Here is a 15,928-nt window from a genome sequence, read left to right as displayed (position 1 = left end):
AATAGAATGTTGGTTCTAATATTTAGATCTCAATTTTTCCTTTCCGGATTTCACTCTTGGGATACTTGAACTTCCTCTTAAATGAAAAAAAAAATTCCCCATATAGTACCCTAAATATCCAGGGCATTAGTCTTTGGGAAGTCACTGAAGCTTCGTGGCAGGTAAATTTGCAACTATTCAATGCTCTCAAGACTCATAAAGACGACTCAGGGTTGCTTATTGGAAGTGGAACATATGTGCAGCCCTGGGACAGTACAGTCTTGGGTCCCCAAGGAGACACAGGGAATTTTGTTACTCCCAGAGAGTCCTGCCTAGTTTTACCAACACTTTGTAATGCATGTGCAGAAAAACAGAACCTGTGACTCTTGTACACTATGAAAACAATTCTGTGTACTTTCTTTCCTTTGTACTGTATACAGAAATGGAAAAAAAGATGGGAAAAAAACCCTCTGAATTTGGAGGGAAAAATATAATAAATATTCAAAGACATATTAAAATACAATAAATATTCAAAGACATAAGATTAATAATACCTTAAGTTGGATTTGACCCTTTTCTTCCTAAGTTCCCTTAAATGTATATTATTTTGCAATGGCCAGTTGATAACTGACTGATTTAAAATGCCCCAAACAAATATTCGCCTGCTTTGAAAACCATAAGAAAAAATAGACGGATTTGGATTTTGTCTTATATGGTTCACAGACTTGGAATATTTTCTTCTTTCTGTGGTCATGTGCATATGCACCTAGTCTCAAGAGCCAAAAGCAGACCGTTTATTTCCAAGACTCTTCAGAGTTGTCAATCTGATCTTACTGTATTACACTATTACCACTGAGCAGCTTGTATTTTCCAGTGAGAAGTCGGCAATATATGCATTTTTACCCATTTTTCCATGGATAGAAACAGTGTCAAGAAGAGGTTTAAAACCCATCTGCTGATAAAGAAGCCAAAAAGAACAAAAAACCCATCCTGTATTTCTCTATGTGGACGACCCTCATCCCAAATAGCGTGCCTGCCAAATTAGGATCTCTGCTAGTTTGTGTTTCATTTAGAGACAGAGTCTCCCTGAGTTGCTTAGGGCCTCGCCAAGTGGCTGAGGCTGGCTTTGACCTCGAGATCTTCCTGCCTCAGCCTCCCAAGCTGCTGGGATGACAGGCGTGAGCCACTGTGCCTGGTTATTTTTAAAACTTTAATCCAATTTCTACTCAAATACTGGAAGAAAAAAAATGGTATACAGGCTTTCAACAAGTAAATTTAAACAGCATTTTCCAAGTTCTCTTTTATTCTTTTGGCTGCCGGAAAAATAAATAATAATACTGATTTTACCCGTTCTGTAATCCTGGATAGATTCTGGAGCAGGTGGGAGTTGGTGGCCATCGGGAGCAGGGTATGCATGAAAGTAAGTTTCTAATCCATGCATTCGATTACTTTTAATCTATGCACTGAGAATTCCCTATAAAATACAGATGTTTGGTGAAGAGTCCATCAGGGCAGAATAAATGAGTTAAAAAGAAATTACCTTAAACAGTCACCAGTCCATTTTGGCAAACGACAGACGAATTTCGAATTTAACACAATCATAAGGAAAATAATGGGAAGAATTTTGGCTTTTCTATGAAAATTGGGGTTATAGCCTACGAATGCCCAGCAGTGAGGCTAAAGTAAAGAGAACTATTTTTTTTTATCATTCTTTCCTTTTCCTACTTAATTTTACTTTTGTTTCCAGAGGTGTTCATGGCAGATGAAAAAAAATTCCTTCCCGTTATGGCTAGATGACTACCTTCCCCAAATACATTAGATGATTGCTTGCCCTTGGACATAGTGTACGACTGTGGGAACACTGATTCTTTCTTAAAGCAATGTTAAATCACCAGAAGGCGGGCACGATTCTGCAGCAAAACAGAAATAAATGGGCCTTTATGGACAGAAAAGGCACCATGAGTTTCGAAACAGGGTAGGCACCATGAAAGTGTTGTCCTGTTCCACTGGGGAAAGTCAAGGTCAGGAAAACAAGTTATTTTTCTGATTTCAGCTTCTCTTTTCATTACTCAGGACTCATTCCTTTTTTGAAATGCAGTGACGTCTGGTCTAGCGGCTCTGACATGTCAGGCACTGGAGTTAGTAACTGCACCCAAAGACAAAAATATCCGTGGGACACACACCTTCACCCTGACTCAACCGAAGACAGAACAGCAAAACGTTTACCATGTAAAACCTTCGAGGTAGGGAGTGAAAACCGAGAAAGAATGGAGCAGGGGCAATGTGGGTTGGTTGGCGGATTTGTCTGTTCGTAATTGTAGGAGGGGTGGTGTGGAGGTGGTGGAAGAGTCAGCCTTGCAACTGAATGGAGAAAGAACTTTCTGGTTCCAAGAAGTAGCAATGCAAAGGTCCCGTGGCCACGGAGAGTTGGGAGTGTTGGGCAGAGGTGGGAGGAGGTTTGAGAAGGAGGAGGGAGGAGGGAGGGTCTTCTAAGACTGTTGACATGGTAAAGAAGATTGCTTCCAGTCAAGTTAGACCTGGAGTTATGAGGACGTGCTACGCTCAAGACAGACCCAAGGTAACAGATGTCAACAGAATCACTCAGACTATGGGGTGATTGGACAGTCCATCCTCATTTGAATGGACAGACTGGGTGGTCACTATAGGCAGGTGGAGTGTGGCTGGAGGAAATGAGTTACTGGGGGTGTGCTCTGGAGTGGTGCATCTTCCCTGGGGTCTGTCCCTCCCTCTCCACCCGCCTCTCTGCTTCTTGATTCCACCATGAGCTGAGCTGCTCTCCTCCTCCACTGGGCCCTTGTGCCATGATGTTCCGCCATGATGCTCTTGGACCCAGAGCCATGGAGTTGGCCATCTACGGACTGGACCTCTGAAACCGTGAGCCCTAGTAAAGTTTTCCTCTTCTAAGTTGTTCTTGTCAGATGTTTTGGTCACAACGTTAGTAAAACTAACTAAAACACATGCAGAAAAGGAAATCTGGTACTTCTTGAGGACTTGCTGGTGACTTATTGGAAATGACTCTTCAGTTGTTTTTTTGTTTGTGTGTGTGATGAACTGCACCGAGGACAGCATTGTCCATCACTAAACTAATCATTGAAGGATGCTAATTATTCTAATAGGGCTGCCATTCAAATACATGGGTCATAAGAGAAGCTAAAGCAATAGAAACAACTTTCTATCTTTAAATTTTCCCAGTGAGGCATGCTCTTACTGGGAGGATGGATTTGTTCTAACCCCAACGTTGGTGATGAGGCGACAGAACTGTAAATAATACAAATTATCGGGTTGTACTCCCATAAAGAATAGACTTTGTGGCACCATCAATTATTTTCATAAAATTGTGAGACAATATTTTCCAGACAAGATTTCTCTCCACTTGCGATGGAGTCAGAAAAGACCTGGCGCCATCTTGGTAGAGATGAAGTCTCCTTTGGGTGGATCTGGGGGGAGCGAGTATGTTCCCCTGTTTAGCTATCTGTGACACTCACATCGTTCTTGTGGTGTGTCCCACCGACGAAGTCATAGAACCTACCATACATTCTGTGCAGAACTTTTTGGTTTTTAAGAGTTTAATAACTAATGTCTGGGAGGCGCCTCCCAAGGCAACATTTGGCGCTGGAGTTTGGAGCCTGGTCAGACAAGCAGGAAACAGAGCAATACTTTCCTGGTGACGGCAATGTTTCCCATTTGAACCTTGCAAACGAGGTGAAGAGGCCTCAAGCTTTTTATCGACCCCTGCCTCCTAACCTAGGATTCATCATTCATTTCATTATTCATTATTCATTATTCATTTCTCTCCAAGTGCTCGGGCCACCTGGAGACAGAGTCTGGTCTGACGCTTTGACGTCTTTATCTGCAATTTCCCTTGAAAGCATGCTTAGTTGTGTGCTGTGTTTGCCTCCCCGAAACAAAAGATACCTTTCTCTTTTTAAAAAAAATGACTTTTTTTCCTAAGAAAGATACAAATCTACAATGCACTCTGTAATGGAGTCCAAATAATATTTTTAGTACAAGTTTTCTTCTCCAGTCCTGAGTTAGGCAGAGGAAGTGGTAGCAAATAGAAATGGACAGACTGAGACGGGGACGTTTTTACAGTCACGCTCCAGAAATCACAACATGTCGCAGCCACACCATTGATGTAGTAAGGCTGACATTAATTGTTACTACCACCATGTACTCGGCTTACATTTATTGTAAATAAATTAGCTCCCATATGATTTTGGGTTAGTAAGTAAATATGACATTTTTTTGTCTATAAAACTAGATCTTGGGGCTTGGGTTGTGGCTCAGCAGTAGAGCTCTTGCCTTGCTCATGCGAGACCGAGACCTTGGGTTCGATCCTAAGCACCACATAAAAATAAGTAAAATAAAGGTACAACTAAAAATATATATTAAAAAATACTAGATCTTGATTAGTCAAGTGGAGAATAAATTAGTTTTCAAAGTGCTTTGGAGAAATAAACCTGAAGATATCATTGCTTTCTGGTTAAAATTATGTCCTTCCACTCCCATAGAATAAACTAACCACTGATGCCATAGAGGATCATCTGATTCCACAGAAATTTTAAATAGCAATAAACAGGGAATTTCAAAATTTTAGCAATGACCAAAAAAAAAATCTAGGAGGGGTCCAGGTTCTAGACATTATGAAACAAAACTAAGAGACTAACTCACTCAGTTATCAGCTATTGTATGAAAGATGACATTGTATTGCACCTGAAACTCAGGCTTTGTCCCCAAAATTTGTAGAATGATGCTTGGTGGAGAATTTTTTTTTTTTTTTTAGTTGCTTAGGGCCTCACTAAGTTGCTGAGGCTGGCTTTGAATTCTCTATCCTCCTGCCTCAGCCTCCCGAGTAGCTGGGGTTACAGGCGTGCGCCACTGTGCCCAGCTTGATGGAGAATCTTAGTGAAGACGTTGAGTACAAGTCCATCCTGGAAGACCCCAACTTCAAAGTTTAGAAGGCCCCCTTATTATCATTTTCTGTGACAACTTGAAGGAACAACTCCGCTGACCTCCTAAACCATAAATGCCCAAGGTACCTTCCAACACATCTGGCCCCCTTCTGTAACAACAGCATGGCCACCTGCTGACCAACCACCGCATGGAGATGGCCATCACATCCCAGGTGCGTCAGGGAGCAAGGCGAGGGTCCCCCACTGGGCGCAGGGCAGCGAGACTGACCTTTGGAAGAGCGGAAGTGTTTGCTGGGTGCCGTGAAACCCCGAGTCCCGTGCACGTTGACGGCGGCCACTCGGAACTGGTACCACCGGCTGGGTCTTATGTCGGTCATCTGAACCCGCTCATCCGTGGTCTGAAGGGAAATGTCACAGGGCACGGGTCAGTTTTCATTCTGATGTGTCCACTGGGTGTGTTTCAAAAAATGACACAAACTCTTTAGCCAATGCAAAGAATTCATTTCTAGGTTATAGAAAGAAGATGCCTCTTAAACCCGCAGCTATGAGAACCCACATGCTTTAAAGGCTGATGACTATATCAAGAAGTTAACTGTAGCTCAAAACAATTTTTTATTTGAGTACATCCCATGATATCATGAGAATCCAGTCCTGGCCCTCAAGAGTAACTATTTCACCTTTTGCATCCAGGAATTCTGCACACTTGGATTCAAAATATTTGCCACACATTTGGAAATATTCTGACATATTTGGAAAAATACTTTGGAAGATATTTGGGTGAAAAAATATTTGGGAAAAAAAAATGGTCTCTGTACTGAACACGTACGTGCTTTTTTAATTCCCTTATGATGCGTCCCTGAACAGTACAGTTAATCAATATTGAATCATATGATTAACAATATGATTCGTCCCTTAACAATGACTTAGATAGCATTCAGATTACCTTAGGTATTCTAAGTCATCTAGCCAGGACTTCAAGTGTAGGAGGATTTGCACAGCTACAGGAAAATACCGTGCTGTGAGGGATTTGAGCATCATCGGATTTTGGAATCTACAGGGGATCCTAAAAAATAATATCCTGCATGGCTATCCAGAGACAACTGTCTATTCTTGTGCAATTTTAAAAAAGAAAAAAAAAATAGATACTGGGTGAGACACGCAGGTTTTCTTGCATCTACTGCTAGGGTCTCCAGATATCAATAACTTTGGCAGCCTTCAGCCAGATGGGATGTACTGACTTACAACGTCTGGTGCAGACTCATCTTGGCTCTGAGGATGAAAAATTCAAAGCCGGAATGGTAATCTGGAGCATTGGGACAAAGAATCGCATGTGGCATGAGCTAGCAAAAAACAACAGGAATCAAACGATAATTTTTGGTGTTTCTTTGACACCAAGCTCTTCACTTATTTCTTTTGTCCTGACGGAGGCACAGTAAGTGAACGTGCTGTGCTTAATGTGTGCGGGGACAGTCTCCAAGAAAGGACTTACCTGGGCCACCGTCTGCCAGTGAGTGGCATCGTCCTCGCTGGGGTGGATCCCATAATTCCATCTCCTTTGTACCACGTAGATGACGGGCTCAATGGACACGTTGAATTTGGAGGACCACTTCACCTCCAGCTGCCCCGACTTGTGCTCGGTAAATCGTAATTCTTTCCTGGGCTTCAAGGGGACCCCTGGAACCAGACCATGTCAATTAAAGCCATCTGCAGGGGACCCCAAGTGCAGGTAAGTGCTGAGGGAGGAAATCGACAAGAGAGACCCATCTCCTCTGCCACCCACCAAGGTTCCATCTCCTTTCGTAAACGTGACCTCTCCGCATCAGGTATAACAGGGGACATCTGACATCAGGTGCAATCCATCCTACGCCAGGAATATGCAATTTGTCGTGGTGAGGGAAAGATTTGAGATCCACCGTTCTGCACCACGGGCTTTATTGAAAGGGAACTTGAGAAGCCATTTGGTGGGAATCTATGGCACCATGTTGGTGGACACGGTCAACACCACCATTTTCTGTGGAGAATGGCGTTGGCCTAAGGCACCGCCAAAAGCTCATTTGGAAAAATCCAGTTCAGAGAGCTCCGTTTCTTTTTCCATTTCTTGGGTTTAAACAGAGAGGAAACTGGAAAATGTGGAATCTGCAGAACCTTGAGACAACTAGCTGACTTCTGTTCAGCAGAATTTCCCTCCACACGTCCCGCCTCTACATATGCCCCTTTTCCCTGTGACTGCTGTCTTTGCAACAGTGCTATTCTTTAGGCGAGACCTGCTTTGGTATATTCTTATCCCACCCCCATCTACTGGGTCCATGCATAGAAATTCCCAAATAGTCCATCTCCACGGAGGCCTCCTGCTCTCCTTTTCTCTGTCTATTGCCTCTACTTCTCAGCTTCTCGGCTCATCTCCCTGCCTGTCCATCTCCTTGTCTAATCCACTTTCTGACATTTTGTGATGATTTTTGAAGGTCGAGGTGGGACTCCAACTCTCTCATTGCATCCAGTTTCCTTCATCTCCCTCCAGGCGTCTGTCAATCACATGACTGCCATTTATCTGCTGATTTATTCCAGGGTGCCTCCTGCATTTGCACCATAGATCCCATCTTTGAATCCGCTTTCCCACAAACACACAATCGACGGTTGATGGTATTATTATTATCATCATACCCAGTCGTCTTTCATTCTGTTTTCTGACTGTAGACACTTAAGTACTTCCAGACCCACACCAAATGCCACCCCTCTGCATCTCTTTCCCTAAATTTCCCAGTTGGAAAAAAAAAAAGGATCCATTCTTTGGGGCCTCTCGACTCTTGAACGTGCAACTGTCAGGATGTGCGTTTAACTGTCCCGTGCTGCAAAGAGCTCATTGAACGATGCCTGTCTGCTGCATGAGGCTACAGCCTCCAGAGGTCTTTCCCACCTCTTGGAATGCCCCAGGGGAGAGAACATTACGCAACACCAAAGGGTCACTAAATATTTGCTGGAGGAACCACCTCCCTGACTTTTCTGTACTCCAGGCAAGAATGAACCCAGGGAAATGAGAAAAGTTGGAAACATTTGCATAGACCTTTTCAACAGTGGCGACCCTCCGCTCGAAACTCACTTCCAAAAGTGAACCCTGATCCCAGGTATTGTGTGCTGCCTTCCCAACCATGTATACTTTCAAATAACTCTTCTCTCTTCTATCATGGCTATATTACTCAAATACACATTTACTTTATTGTTTTTTAAGAAAAGAAGGTATGAACCAAAGCAGTCAAAAGCAGTTTTCAAGTAGAACAGAATTTTATTTGTTTGTTTGCATTGTCTATAGTATTTTTTCCGGTTTTAAAAGAACTTTTTATAGATAAGATGGGAATCCCTTAGTTAATTCATGACCAATTTAATACCAGAAGTACGTCTCTATTTCTTGTCTCATGCAAAAAATTTACCCAAACTTGTTCGGAGTGATGAGAATCCAAACTGAACAGAAAGATCGTTTTGTGTCCTTCTTGTGTTTGAGATGGGCAGGCAGGTGACAGACGCGTGATTCTACTGAGAGGCTATGCAGGTCTGAGCACATTTCCCGATTCCCTGGATGTCTCTGTGCATGGTGGAGAAGGTGACCAGTTACTTCTGCAGACTTTCAGAGCAGTTTCTGAGACATGCAAATCCACCCTTCTCCCTGGCTGTCTGCCATATAATCTTCTAGGGCGAATACAGTGGTGGTAAATATCCCCGCCGTTCAACTAACCTGAACCTATCGGAAGCACATGCAAGCATCCAGAGCTCTTTGCCGAAAGGATTCAATCTTGAGTAGCATTCCACCACCTACAGCCTTCCTCCGGCGTAATGAGTATCAGGACCACGACGGTTCAAATTTCTCCATTAAAAAGTCTCTTTAATTAGGATGTGCAACTCTCCTGCAATTTGCATGTTAAGAGACGGTCCATCTGCTTTGCATTAAGGGTAGCTGGCTCCCTTGATTGGAAGTCATTCCAGCTCTCCTCTGTAATTGTGTGCAGATGGGGGCTGCACACCCCCAGGACCTCCAGCCCTCTCTGCCAGAGAACACCATCCTCCTGAGCCCAAGGAGCATCCCAATTGCATAACCAGATGTGGAGATGGATCACTCCTCGTGTGCTTTCCGTTCCAAACGTGATTAGAGATTTTCTTCCTAAAAGCTGTTTTTGAACCAATTAGCCATCTGAAATCTAAACTATCCTGATGAGAAATATAAAAATATGATCATATGTCACCCCACGAGATGTGACAAAATAGGTCCTTTTTTTTCTTCTTTAAAATGCAAAACATATATTTTGGTAGCATCAAAGCGACAGAAACCCAGTCCTTTAAAAGATGCTAAGAAGAAACTGATAGAAAAATCAATGATGATAAGTAATCAACAGTTGCCTAGCCATGTTGAGATTCAGTTATCAGTGTCAAAGTTTTTCCCTTGAAGGTCTAAATGATTTGAACATACTGTATTAGTCCATCTCTAAAGTCCTGAAATTTGAATTTCACATTATTAAGTGGAAATATTAAATCAACTCTGTCATTGGGTCTTTTGAAAAAGAAATAAATGGGCAAATGATTGATTGCTGATTGGTTCGTGACAAAGAGAAAACAGAGATAAAAGGAGAGGCGGAAATTGGTCTAAAACTTGGTAAAGATTTCAACTTTCTTCCTGTGGCCAGACTTGCATTTCATAGATTGAGAAACTTCCTGCCTCTCCACTCCTGTGAACACTCTGTGTCTTTTATTTCACTGCTCTTCGCTTTACTGAAAATTAAAAAGAGAGAGAGAGAGAGAGAGAGAGAGAGAGAAGCCATAAAATCTGCACCTCTTACCTCCCTTCCAAGAAACACAGTAGACCAAATAGAAGGTGCGGACGTGTATGCTCTATTAGCTTAAAACTTTAGTAACACGAAAAACAGTTAAATGATACTCTTAAATATCAATTTGTTGCAAGAATTCAGAAAACGACTTGCACACTCAGATGATTCCTTTGTGCGTGACGAGCTCATCCATGAACCCGGCGCGGGCTGAGGGCGGGTTTCATCTTGCACTTTGTGCCCCGGTGCCCAGAATGGGTCACGGCCAACGAGAGCCACTCCACCGATGTTTATTCAACTGAAATGTATCCGTGCTGGAAGATCTGGGGGACATCCGCTTCTTTTCAACTTAAACCCAGGGAACACATGGAGCCAATCTTCTCGAGGATTTCCAAACAGCACCTACCTAGGTGACAGCGTTTTGAGAGGCGAACATCTAATAAGTAAACTAGCTCATGAGAAATGGGCAAGTTGGTCATGATCGCCCAGTAGATTTGGTCCTCTGTGGTCTACACTCTGCATTTAATTGAAATTCTTCAGCTCTACAAAGTAACCTAAGACTAAGGTCAGTGTGGTTAGGGAAGAATTGTAGGTTATTCCTTAGCCTTAAATGCTGATGAACCAGTGATTTTATTAGATTATAAATGTTTGATAATGACATAAGTTTTCATTGGATGATGATGATGATGATGATGATGATGATGATGATGATTTCTAATGAACCCCAGTGAGAGCTTTGGTTTGGGATACTATTTCAATAGGTGTTAGACAGCCACCGAGTCACATCAGAACATCCCAGGGTCCTGGGGCCAGCAGCATTCGTTTGTGATGAGAGCAAGCAGGTTGACTTCTACGTGAGAAGGTCAACAAGGATTCCAAGTTGCTACTAGGCTAAGAGGTTACTGAAAGGATTCTGACAGGATCTATTTGATCATTCTTAGGATGCAAACATTATTGGCTCACTGCAGCTTCATAAAGTCCATTCATTCTATTGGTGGCTTATGCTCTGTGAATTGCCTCTTCCCACAAAATCCAAGTTAGGAGCTCCTTTGTTGCACAAGAGTGACTTTAGCACTTCTTAAAGATCCACTCTGGAACCACTATTTGACCCAGCTATCCCACTCCTCAGTTTATACCCCAAGGACTTAAATCAGCATAGTACAGTGACTGACGCAGCCACATCCATGTTTACAGCAGCTTAATTCACAATAGCCAAACTATGGAGCCAACCTAGGTGCCCTTCAATAGACGAATGGAGGAAGAAAATGTGGTACATCTACACAGTGGAATATTACTCAGCAGTAAAAGAGAATAATATTTTTAGGTAAATGAATGGAGCTGGAGAAGTTCATGCTAAATGAAGTAAACCAATCCCAGAAAAGCAAGGGCCAAATGTTCTCTCTGATAAGTGGATGCTTATCTATAATGGGTGTGTGTGTGTGTGTGTGTGTGTGTGTGTGTGTGGTGGGGAGAATGCAGGAACTTTGATTGGGACAAGTTGATCATGGGAGATAGGAATGGTACGACTCTGCATCATGTACAACCAGAGAAATGAAAAGCTGTGCTCCATTTGTGTACGATGAATCAAAATGCATTCTGCTGTCACCATGTATCCCTAATTAGAACAAATAACAATAAAGAAAGAAAAAAAAAGAAAAGAAAAAAAAATCCATTCTATTTAGTTGCATACAGGTTTAAATGTGTCTCTATATAATTCATCTCGTTGGTCCTTCCTGGAATTGTTCTTATTTCCTGTGAAACAGGCACATCTGAAATTCACACTGATTCTCCAATGTTTTTAATTTTAAATGCCTATTTTAATTGCCATCATCACTCTTGAAATAGGCTTTGTTTTGAAACCCGGTGAGTTTTACAAAGGGCTTAAAAATGGATATTCTGACAGCATCCTCATGGTGAAGAGCATACAATCAGTCGTCCTGGGGAGAAGTTTCATATAACATCAAAGTTTTTAGAAATGAAATAGTTTTAGATGTTTGCAAAGTGACTTGTTGGAGATTACAATAAGAGGGGTGGAGACGATGAAGTGTTGGATCCATTCGAGAACTGTCACTCAGTAAGAAGGGGAGAGCACCAAATATTTTGAATCTGGGACATAAAACTTACGTTGGGGTTCTAAGGATCCAAGAGGCATTTTTCAAAAAATTAATAACATCAGGTGGATTCTACAGGTTTCAAGGGGGAAGGCAATTCCAAGAGGCAGAGAGGTGCATTAATTCTGCAGAGGTGAGCTCTTGAGGAGAAGGGACTTTTAATACTAGCCGTTTGGTACAGACCCCAAAACTCGTATTGCTAGTGAATACTGCTCTATGCCCAGATTGTCAAAAACCTACCAGCGGGTAGAAATGATGGGCACTTGGCATGTGCATACCAGAGTGAGGGACAGAGAGCTCTTGTTCTCCTTGTAATCATCCACAGCTACGGATTGATTCTACTCACTATTCAAATTGGACCCCCAAATTCACAGAATGTGTGTCTCCTTGTGTGCCTTGATCCTATGCAAACAATTCAGAATCCACCCGAACGGCTTGGGTACGAAACACCCTCATCCGGCTCACGGAGGACTCCTGGCCCTGAGCCCGACCCGTGCCCTGGAGTGCTCTAGAATTTGCTCTTGAATGCCAACGATTCTATCTGCAGACCTGTGGGATGGAGGGAGTCCCCATGTTCGGAAGAGGGTCATTCCTCTGTCTCAAGAGGACCACTCAAAATATTTAAAGTCTGCACAAGGACACGTCTGTTCTTGGGTTGGGCGGACAGAAAATCCCCAGGACAAGTACGTTTATCGTGCATTTTTCAAGTGATCCTCAACCCCCAGCCTCCTTTCTGCGGATTTGCAATGTTTTTATTACAATGTTACCCAGTACAGCTTCATTGACTTAGTCTGCCTTTGAGGAAAAAAAAAAAATACACCAAGTTCATGGATTGCTGTTATCCTTTGTATACGGTAAATTAAAACTCTGGCTGGGCTCTGGGGTGTGTGCCTGTCATCCCAGCAACTTGGGAGGCTGAGGCAGGGGAATTGCAAGTTCAAGGCCAACCTCAGCCACTGAGCAAGGTCCTAAGCACCTTAGCAAGATCCTGTCTCTTAATAAAATATAAAAATGGGCTGGGGAGAGGGCTCAGTGGTTAAGCCCTCCTGGGTGCAATCCCTGGTACTATTTTTTTTTTTTTAAATCCAACAACAAAACTCCAACTCTGTTGCTTATTTGTGCCTCCCATTTTGGCTGAGGTCTGTGCGTGTTTTAAGACACGTGGGTGGGACACGGGATGAATGTCCCCCGTGTTTTGCATTCTTGTGGGCATGGCTGAGCCCTCCCCGGCCGCACACAGCCTCGGGGCTTTGCTCTTTACCTTTGTACAGCGTCTTGGGCACCTGGCAGGTGTGGCCGCAGCCGTTGGAGCAGCATTTCTTCACCCCCGAGCACTCGTGGTCGACCTCGCAGCTCTCGACGCAGGCGGCCGCAAACCCACTGGCCCTCTCCGGGGCCGGGCAGTCCCCCTGCTTCACCAGCAGGACGTACTTGAGGAACTCGCAGCTGGTTAAGCACTCGTAGTTTTTCTTGGGGAACAGAGGCTGCGAGAGAGAAGCAGAAGGGAGACACAGAGAGGAAAGACACATGAAGTCGGATTCCCAGGCATCCTAAAAGAAGAACTTTTATTTTCCGTTTTGAGACAGGCATCTGGCTAAATTGCTTAGGACTTTGCCGAGTGGCTGAGGCTGGCCTCCTGTCTCAGCCTCCCAAGTCCCTGGGATGATATGTGTGTGCACCACCACACCCAGCCCCTTGAACATTTTATGAAATAGATAAATTTGTTGTTGTTGTTTTTTTTTTAACTCAATCCCCAGAAAGGTTTCATTCCATGGTAATTTCCCAAAGGAATAAGACCCATGAGATGATTTTAGATTGCACACAACGGTCTCTCTTGGCGTTACATCGCACAGTGGTCTGAGCCCGTAAATGCAATGCATCTAAACGACACCCGGGTTTTAGAGCTGAGGTGCTCAGGCCATCTGCCACCAAGAGGGACTCGTCAATAAGTGGTGCAGCGAGACAACGTGCATCTCCTTCAACATCGATGTGCACCTGCGTCTTGCATCACCTTCTCACCCTTGAGACGTGAGTTGCTATCACAAGATCCTGGCTCTTTCTGCCCATGAGCTGAGGAGCGTCTGAGGCTCCTGAAAGCTTCCCCACACAGAGAGTGGAAGAGAGAATGATATTCTGGGTTCCTTGGCCTCCGTTGGGCTTATGAAAGAATAGCCAAGATGCCCAACCTAACCCTGACCCTCCTGAGTTTCCCATAAAAGACACCTGACGAGAGAGCCATCAGCACCCTAAATTCCACCTTCAACTGCCTTTGACCTTTATGGAAGATGGTGGTCACCACCACCAATACTCTAGCCCCGGTACAGCCCATTGGTACCTGGAACACACCTGTCCAGGCAGGTTCCATGTCTCCGCCTTGTTTGGACCCAGAATTGGTGGCCTGAATTGATGTGATTACAAAAATGTCTGTGCCCCCGTGGATCTGGGCTTTTAAGTAATCAAGGGTGGGCCACTCACACCATATTGTCCCTTCCAAGGAGGATGTGGTGATGCTAGGTATTGTGGTTCAGATGTGGTGTCCCCCAAAAGCTCATGTATGGAACAATGCAAGAAAGTTGAGAGGTGGAATGATTGGGTTATGAGTGGATTAATCCACTTGAATGGACTCACTGGGTGGTGACTGCAGCAGGTGGGTGTGGCTGGAGGAGGGGGTCCCTGGGCTGTGCCTTTGGGGTCTCTGTCCTGTCCCTGGTGAGCAGAGCTCTCTCTGCTCCCTGGTGCCCTGTCCTGAGCTGCTCTCCTCCTCCAGGCCCTGCTGCCATCTTGTTCTGCTCCCCTTGGGCCAGAGCCATGGAGTTGGCCACCAGGGACTGGACCTTGGACACCAGGAGCCCCAGATCAACTTCTCCTCCTCTAAATGCTCATGTGGGAGACCATGCAGGAACATTCAGAGGTGAAATGACTGGGTTGCGAGAAGTGTAGACTAATAGTGGATTAATCCACTTGGATGGACTCACTGGGTGGTGACTGCAGCAGGTGGGGTGTGGCTGGAGGAGGGGGTCCCTGGGCTGTGCCTTTGGGGTTTCTCTCCTGTCCCTGGTGAGCAGAGCTCTCTCTGCTCCCTGGTGCCCTGTCCTGAGCTGCTCTCCTCCTCCAGGCCCTGCCGCCATTTTGTTCTGCCTCCCCTTGGGCCAGAGCCATGGAGTCGGCCCACCAGGGACTCTGAGCCCCAAATCAACTTTTCCTCCTCTAATTTTTCTTGTCAGATCTTTTGGTCACAGTGGTAAAAAAAAAAAAAAAAAAAAAAAAAAAAAAAAAAAAAAAGATGACTAAAAACACCAGCACTTTGCAGAAGAAGGTAAAGTATGGAGATGCCACCCCAGACAGAGAAGGAGAGCCACACCCTGCCAGGCAAGCCCGCCGTCAATGGCTCCAGGCACAGAGAGCAATCTGGCAGGTCTTAGGCTCTTAGCCCACGTCAGGTACTGCTCCTGAAACAGCTCAGGAGACCCCAAATGCAAGGCACTAAGCAACTCTGTGATACCCTGTCTCTAAATAAAATGAAATAGGGATGAGGATGTGGCTCAGTGGTTATGTGTCTTGAGTTAGTTCAATCCCTGGTACCCAAATTAAAAAAAAAAAATCTCTTGTCTGAAGCACTATCATCTCTGCAGAGAGCTGTAACCACTGTCCCCCCTAAAAAAACAGTGATTTCATTATCTTATTAATCTTGTTGAAGATGATAGGAAATGTTAAACTAAAATGTGTGTCTGGCCAATATTATGCATATTTTACCACGATTTATAAAAATATGTTAAAGAGCTAGAATTTCTACATACCAAGTGCACATGCATGGCATCAAATAGTATCTACGTCTTACAGCCACAATGATTTTTCTGATATAGCAAATTTAATGTATTGAGACTTTGTTCCAGTTGAAGGCCAGGGAAAGATTTCCTGTTTTTTTCTTCATTGGCAAAAGAGGTTAGACTAGAAGCATCATCTACAAAAAGTATGATTCCAAGGTGTGAATCAGACTGGTAGATGCCGCACAAAGTGGGTTGTTAATAGTTACAATAAGTGTTGGCGAGGATGTGGGGAAAAGGGTACACTTGTACATTGCTGGTGGGACTGCAAA

General features: G+C 44.0%; 1 protein-coding gene across 1 annotated transcript in view; it reads right to left on the bottom strand.

Moving 5' to 3' along the window:
- The window catches only part of Anos1 (anosmin 1), a 135,048-nt gene that overhangs the window by 40,634 nt on the left and 78,486 nt on the right, over positions 1–15,928 (bottom strand). Inside the window, exons 4-6 of the mRNA XM_077793991.1 lie at positions 13,094–13,316; positions 6,403–6,587; positions 5,182–5,311 (exon numbers count right to left, since the gene is read on the bottom strand). Of these exons, the coding sequence (XP_077650117.1) occupies positions 5,182–5,311; positions 6,403–6,587; positions 13,094–13,316 (538 nt within the window). The remainder of the gene's footprint in view (positions 1–5,181; positions 5,312–6,402; positions 6,588–13,093; positions 13,317–15,928) is intronic.

The sequence above is a fragment of the Urocitellus parryii genome, chromosome X (assembly GCF_045843805.1).
Source record: "Urocitellus parryii isolate mUroPar1 chromosome X, mUroPar1.hap1, whole genome shotgun sequence".
Lineage (NCBI taxonomy): Eukaryota > Metazoa > Chordata > Mammalia > Rodentia > Sciuridae > Urocitellus > Urocitellus parryii.
The sequence above is the reverse complement of the archived record's forward strand: the minus strand, read 5'-3'. Positions and strand labels throughout refer to the sequence as shown.